A 7,569-nucleotide genomic window follows, 5' to 3' on the forward strand; every position below is an offset into this window, starting at 1 on the left:
TAAGTCCACTTTAGGCACAGAAAGGCTAATCGGGATCCGAACAACTTTCTGCCTCTGCTTGGTATCGAAACCTGGACCCCTTGATTACAAGGCGAAGACGCTACCACTGCGCCATCTGGGAGGCACGAGTCATTGTTACATTTATTATTATTATTTCTCGCAGCAGCAACGAATCTTCATGTAGTGAGGTAACTTATATGAATGCTATAATATGTTGTATTAACAATTACTTTGCACTGAAGTATCTTAAAAAAAAGAAAGAAAACGGAATGGTTCTTGGCATTTCTGACGAGACTGAACAGGAAGGCAGCGGTCCATTTCGAGCACTGAATATTGTACTTCGCAGGAATATGTTAACAAAATTTACAGTGAAATATTTATTCCAGATTGCAGTACTATTGTTAATACACTTATGTCTCCATAGAGGTGCTATTTTATTCGCAATCATTCTTATTGCTTTTAATGGCTCTCAAAACATGCTTTCTATTTCTCTCGTTTCAGATCAACGGCTTCTTTACATATCTCATCTCAGGATTGTAGAACGTATTGAAGAAGACGTACTACCAAGTGATTAGAAAAAGTAAACGTTAGAATAGACTTATCTCAAGTCAGCAGCCATACTTTGAAGATCGTATTGAGATAATTTCTCAGAAGCTCCATTACTTGCATACAAGGTTTTGCGTCAGGCCGTGACTATAGCTAGGGAGAATGCCAACAGAAGCCTACAAGACCTGTTCCTTTTGTGGGAAAGAAGTGGAGGAGGAAGAATTAGAAAGTCATCAGTTAATCTGCAGAATTGAAGAAGTTGAATGTGGGAATGAGTGTGGGTTTAAACTTCAACGTCAAATGCTTCTCCAACACGTGAAGGAGAGCTGCAGAAAACGAAAAGTCGTGTGTGATCTGTGTAGGGAGATATTTTCAAACGAAGAAATAGAAGAGCATAAAGTTCAGTGTTCGCAACAGGTCGTGGAATGCATACTGGAGAGTGGTGAACAGCTCGATAACTCTCGTTTGTCCGAACACTTGGAAGAAGATGGTTCCAAAGCATCATCAACATACAACAAAAATGACAAGAAATTTGAAATGTGCGTCCATTCCTGCGACATGTTTCTGAAGGAAGCGAAACCAGAGGATATGGATATTTGTCTGAAAGAGGAGTGCAACATGTCTGAGGTGGAGTGCGTGTTTTGTGATTCGTTCGTTCCAGAGGATTTGTTTGTCAAACATTACGGCACTTGCGAATCTGCACTTGTACGCTGTGGCAATAAGTGTGGAGAAAAGAAAGTGAGGAAAGATCTTAGTGAACACTATCAAAACTAGTGCCCGAAAGCACTGGTACCTTGTGAGCATTGCGAGAAAGAAATAGAGAGACAGTTGTTGGAGGATCACCACGCAGAATGTGTGAAATTTCCAATTCCTTGTCCTGTGAATTGTGATGTTGAAGTTGCAAGAGAAGACGTGGAACGACATTTGAATGAAGAATGCCAAAAGCTCTGCTGCGTGTGCTTACAAGGAAATGCAGTGCATCTACGAAGGTTTTCCTGCAGGCATAGTGCAACATGTTAAGGAAGAGATGCTGCTTCACATGGACCTAATTAAAAGCACAATCGAAAATCTTCAAATGGAATTAGCGAGTGAGAGGAAACGAAACGAAGAAATTAAAGGGAGAGTTGAAAATCTTGAAAATAAATTAGAAAACGAAAGTGAAAGAAACGAAGAACTGCAGAAGGAGATAAAGGAACTACGAAAGGTCAGTTTCTTGTGGAAAGTAAAAACCATAGCTGATAAGATGGAAGAAGCTAGGATCGACAGCAATATCAGGATTTATAGTCAGCCCTTCTACAGCAGTAAGCACGGGTACAAATTAAGAGGTATATTGTGCCTGGATGATAGTCGTTCTGAGTTCAAAGGCCATTTAGGAGTTTACATTCAAGTAATGCAAGGGGAGTATGATTCTATTTTAAAATGGCCCTTCACGAAACTTGTAAAGTTTAGATTAGTTGACGAAGAAGCGAAAGGAAAGGACATTGTTAAAAGTCTTCGCGGATTTGATTCTGAGACCTTTATTAAACCCAAGGAAGAAACATTTAATGAGGGGGGCGGGGTTTTTCTAAATGTGTCTCTCACGAAGAACTCAATAGCGGAAGTTACATTGTAGACAATGCCATTTTTCTGGAAATATCTGTGGAAGAATGATATTAATGCTGAATTTAATAATGATATAATGTAACGAGCACCACAAGATCTGCAGTTTATGATACTAATATGTTTTAACACCTTGCTTGAAGAAAATTCATGCTTTGTAACACTCAAAGTTGAGAAAGAAATTGAATTAAGAGTAGCGGAAAATTTTGAAGAACAAGAAATTTAATACATATAAAATACTGCAATCATCATTCTTTAATGGGTTTCTTCTTTTTTTATCAGTACTGAAAATTGTTCATACATTGAGGAATGAATTTTCCCCCCCCATTTCTTATGCAGTGTCATGTCTACACAACTTGGTACACTAACTTCTATGGGAGTATGTTAAGGTAACGAAGAAAGAACAGTAGCCGCGTCCCGCTTGATTAATGCCAAAACTTTATATCTGATTACGTAATCGTGCATCTTTGTTTAAGTCCACTATATGCACAGAAAGGCTAATCAGGACTACAGTTTAAAGTGGGACGAACCACTGTGAGCCTCCCCTGGGTTCGTGGCTATTTGTTTTAAAAAATGTTGATTTATCGTTGACAAGAATTAATTGAAGTTATTGCTGTATAACATAAGTATATTGCAAAATCATGTAGAAGTTTAACCGTATTACTGTCATTTGATATCATTATGTAGATATTGAATAAACACACAGCCTACCTACCACTGTGCGAATTAAACATTTTGCTTAGGGGGGATGCCCCGCTTGCAGGATTTTTTCTCAGGGGGAGACATAGTAACATTTCACATCTTGACTGGTATTATCGTTGTTTTTGATATTATTATTGCTATATTATAATGATCATCATTACTTTACAAATCATAAAATTCAAATTGATTTTAAAATACTTTGGCGCTGTAAACATGTTCAGACTCCAGTCTTCTATCTACGTAGATAGAAACTGGATTCGCATTACTTCCTTTCCATAAACATCTATCACTTTGCTGACGAACAGTTCTTTATCTTTCTGTACCTTTTCACAAAGCACATATATCAAACAGATACCATTTAATCTACTGTCTTTCATGCTCTGATCCATGTTTTTACATGCCGAAGGATACTGTAAAAAAAAGTAATGATTCAAAATGACAAGGTGTGAATTATCGAGGTCAGATCTCGACTTTTCGTAATCCCGAAAAGCCGAGAAATTGCAAAGGGTCTATCTTATTTAATAACTAGTTCTTGATATTTTCTGCACTATAAATGTCGAAAATTTTTCGGCCCAAAAATTTTCGGACCTGATCGGGAAATTGAGATTTTTTTTCAGTCCCGAACACCAGAATTATTAATATTTCCTCCCCAATTCCATCCCGACTATTTTTTGTCCGTCCTGTACACCCCTACTTACGGCATGATTCTAATGTCTCTTGTGAAAACGTTCTCCCGTTATTTTGTTAGACATGCCGTAACTGACAGCCAGTAAATCACAGAAAACAATTTTCTTTGTAATAAAATATCGCTCCAATTTCACCATTGGAATTACATGATTCTTTCCCAGATATTTCGGAGGGAATTCCCCGCTGGCGGCGTTCCATTCAGTGGCGTATTTGTGATTTCATTTTTGGAGGTATTTTTTTATAGGGTTATGCAAATTTCTGCAAGTTACCAGTCTATTGCCTTGCGGTTCCAAGTACCTTAGAAACGTTAGTTCTAACCTAGGTCATTAAATCTTACTTAATACATTTATGGTGTAATTTTTTAAACAGTGTATTTACATTCTTAGAAAACCCTAACTCGTACAAGAAAACTGCTATCGAACAAATACAAACGAAAACATATCCAAAATTTCATTGGCAGGTTCAAACTTGATGTCCATTTAACAAGTTTCCTGTGAATCCCCTGCGAGGTTGGTCAGTTGCAGAATGGTCGAAATTTAATCCACAAGGCTGCATACTTTTCTGCAAAGAAATCTTACATGAATGAACGAACCATTAACGGACACCAATGATTTTTCAGTATGGTAAACAGTTAAGAAATAGCGTACTACATAGTATGCTTTCAATTACACTTTCATTGAGGGGGATAAAAACATCCCTGGCAGATATAAAATATTTTTTCTTTTTGCCGGGGATAAAATATTTTGTGGGGGGAAATCCCAGTAATCCCCCCGTTAATTCGCACACTGCTACCTACAATACACGTGTTCTTTAACAGTAAAACTTAAAAGTGTTTTTTTTAAAAAAAGAATGCAGGTATTATGTTTGGCATTAAAACTGTATAATATGGTCATGTTTTATTGGAGGAATGTGTCAAGTAGAAGGACCTGGAGCCAAAGCATCACAGAAAATGTGGAAAAAGGTTGCTTATCACAGCAAAATACCCTTCCCTCTCTAAGCCAATAATAATAATAATAATAAATAAATCCGTCGCGCATACCTACCGACTGCCAGTCTCCCTCCCAAGCTTTCCTTAGTCACCTCTAAGCGTATCTTCAACCAGTATTGGAATAGTCGGGGGGTCAGCCCGACGTATCCCCAGCCGTTATAGTAGGTCCGGATTACGCTCGCTCATTCGGAGCTCCCCAATTTCCTCACGATGGTGGGTTGCCACTGGCCCTGTACGTAGGCCGAATAAATTCCGACCAGAGCCGGATTCGAACCTACGCCGTCCCGCAGCGAACGATCTAATGACGAGTGAACGCCTTAACCCGCTCGGCTACGGAGGACCTCTAAGCCAAGAACATGTTGCAAACTAGTAGGACAAGAGGAGGAGGCACTGACCTCTTCAAATAGACAGACATCTAGTGAGGAGAACGGTTTACTCCGGCTTTGCCGAATCGCCTCTCACCGAATATTTTGTAGGGAGTAAATTTTCCCTCCGCTGGGAACAGTGGCGACTGTTGCTGACCCCACGTCACCCCATTACCAGTTGAGGAACTCCACACATCTAGGTAGGATTGTGGGAGGGAGACTGGCAGTCGGGAGATAGGCCAAGGCCCTTTCAGGGCTGTCGAGCCACGGATTATTATTATTATTATTATACATATGGAGTAGAATCTCCAAATCTATTGGATGTGCATTTGTTAAATTTCTATATTATTACTGTATTATGAATACAGAAGAAAACATAATAAAATATTTACTGACAATCAACGGCGACAAATATTTCATTCAGAGTTTCGTAAGTCCGCCATTTTAAAATGCTTTGACATGTGTCACTAAAATGCATGATGAGATTAGACACTGGGCGTATTGCGTTGATTTGTGATATAGATTTAGAACTCCATCCCATTCTAAACTGCGGAGAATAAATACATTGTAAAATAAAAAAAACTTGTAGTCCAATCGATACCCTGAAGGTTTACATTTCTGAGGCTCAAAACTTGATTTGTAAACATCAGAATCCGGTTCCTGCTGCTGAGTTATCAGTGCCACGGGTTGCGAAGGCAAACGTCAAGCAGTTATCGTGCATTCTTTAATAGCCAAGTTGACTTGGCCTGCAATATCTCCACATACTCAAACTCCTTAGACAGCCATTCTGACTTCCAATTACGGTACCTCGGTAACAAAATACTTTTCTTCCACGTTACGTACTTGCTTGCTATTTATCGCAGCTTTTCTACAAGTCGTTGTTAATTGTGACGATGACGGGCAACGATGTTTAGATGGAACTGATGATCACCCACATACGAACAAAACAAGCTCATGTCTGTGGTAAGATTACGAGTCGATTTGCGGCGGTGGAAAGGAGAATGAATGTCGAGAACTGTCTTCCATTCTTCATTTCTTTACATCATTAATTCGACGGTATAATAACAAGCAGGAGCGTGCCACGAGAGGGGGGATTTGGGTACCAACCCCTTCAGAATTATCGTAATGGTAGTACTAAAACTAATATACATCTTGTAAAATTAACTTCAATTAACCATTTCTTTTATATCGCAATGTTTTCAACTTCTTGCCACACTATCACCGCCTTGTAATCAAGAGATCCCGGGTTCGATAACCGGTCAAAGCACGTGATGGTTCGGATATAACTTCAAACTATAGATCCGATTTTACCATTAGGTGCATAAAGTGGACTTAAAAATGACCATTTAATTCAATTATTGCCACAGTTGGAGTAGAATTCTTATAGAAACAATTGATTGCAGTGTGTTGAAATAAAGGCTTTCATAAACTTTAAGGTTACTCAAGAAATAAGACGAGCTCGACATGTAAAGTACGTGAAGCGACGGAGAAAGTGTCACTACACATTTCAGGTTCTTGCATATCTCTAGGGAGTGAGGGACACAAAAAATCTGCTCCGGGATCGAGAAAATGTTCCTGTTCCTATCCAGATTTTCAGAAGACAATTTCCTGATTTTGCGGGATGCCAAACAGTCTACAATTTTGAAATGTTAATTTCTTTCATTCACTATAAATGTCGGAAATTTCTTGCTATCGGAAATATAAAATTGCAGGAAGTGGTGTAGAATTAATGATATTCACATAATACAGTATATAAGTATTATGTTAGGCGTTTTACTTTATGTGCTCTTTCTGACACTTTATTTACTTTGGCGATGACGATGAGTGATGATATGATGAAGTAGATGAAGTAACAATGACAAGAACTCCCACACCAGGGACGCGAACCTTGAAACTTCTGGGGACGAGATCGAATGTAGATTAGTTAACGCACTCAAATAAATAATTCCATACATATATAAACATTTGTGAAGATTATGACCCCATCAACAAAAATGTAAGGTAAAGTGCTCCTCTGTGCTTTGCACCACGCCATGAACGCATATAGGGGTGTGGAGTTAGGGCGCCACACTTTCTTGATCATGGCCGAAGGTGAGCATCAGCACCACTCCTCTGGCTGCCTTTACCCCCCAGAGTTTCCTCCAAGTACCCACTTTATACGACGCTTAATGGGCACCGGAGTAGCTTGAGCGAAATAATTCCGGTTGTCCCCCACCGGGGATCGAGCACGGATCTCTGACATGGTGGTCAGACCCCTGAGCTACTCTGTCAATACCGTCCTGAAATTGTTCTGTTTACGCTCTTTTTCATAGCACTTCTACTATCGTCCTGATATTGACGTACCTTCGCCCTCAGCTTTTGTGGTTTAATATTATTGATCAATACGACTCTATTGTACTTGGAGAGGCCAAGGACACACGCTCTGTTTGCTGGTCGATCAATCTTCAAACGAGGCAACAAATTGCATTAAGGTAGATTTAATTAAACATAACATCGTTTCATTTATAACCCTGAAACACATACACAAACAAACACACCGTCGTACGTATGGGGGAGCTGATGGCGCTACATACAACCTTTCCCGAGAGTTTGATAATTAAAATTTGCCTCGAAAAACAGCATTTCTATCCTGCATGTTTGCAGCCACGCGGTACAAGCACATGGAACCTGGCATCCTTCATG

At 39.3% G+C, this 7,569-nt stretch overlaps 1 protein-coding gene across 1 annotated transcript; it reads left to right on the forward strand.

Annotated features, from left to right (window-relative positions):
• The first annotated feature begins 1,474 nt into the window (after window positions 1–1,474).
• LOC145982721 (TNF receptor-associated factor 1-like) lies at window positions 1,475–2,158 on the forward strand. Its single transcript, XM_083116085.1, has one exon. It carries the CDS (start codon window positions 1,475–1,477, stop codon window positions 2,156–2,158), a length of 684 nt encoding a protein of 227 aa, XP_082972211.1.
• The last annotated feature ends 5,411 nt before the right edge of the window (window positions 2,159–7,569 follow it).

The sequence above is a fragment of the Lepisma saccharinum genome, unplaced genomic scaffold (genome assembly GCF_977018435.1).
Source record: "Lepisma saccharinum unplaced genomic scaffold, izLepSacc3.1 HAP1_SCAFFOLD_362, whole genome shotgun sequence".
Taxonomy (NCBI): domain Eukaryota; kingdom Metazoa; phylum Arthropoda; class Insecta; order Zygentoma; family Lepismatidae; genus Lepisma; species Lepisma saccharinum.

What these genes read in the sequence shown, in the direction of transcription:
- LOC145982721 (XM_083116085.1), top strand. Translation starts at nt 1,475, where the DNA reads ATGAAGAATGCCAAAAGCTCTGCTGCGTGTGCTTACAAGGAAATGCAG.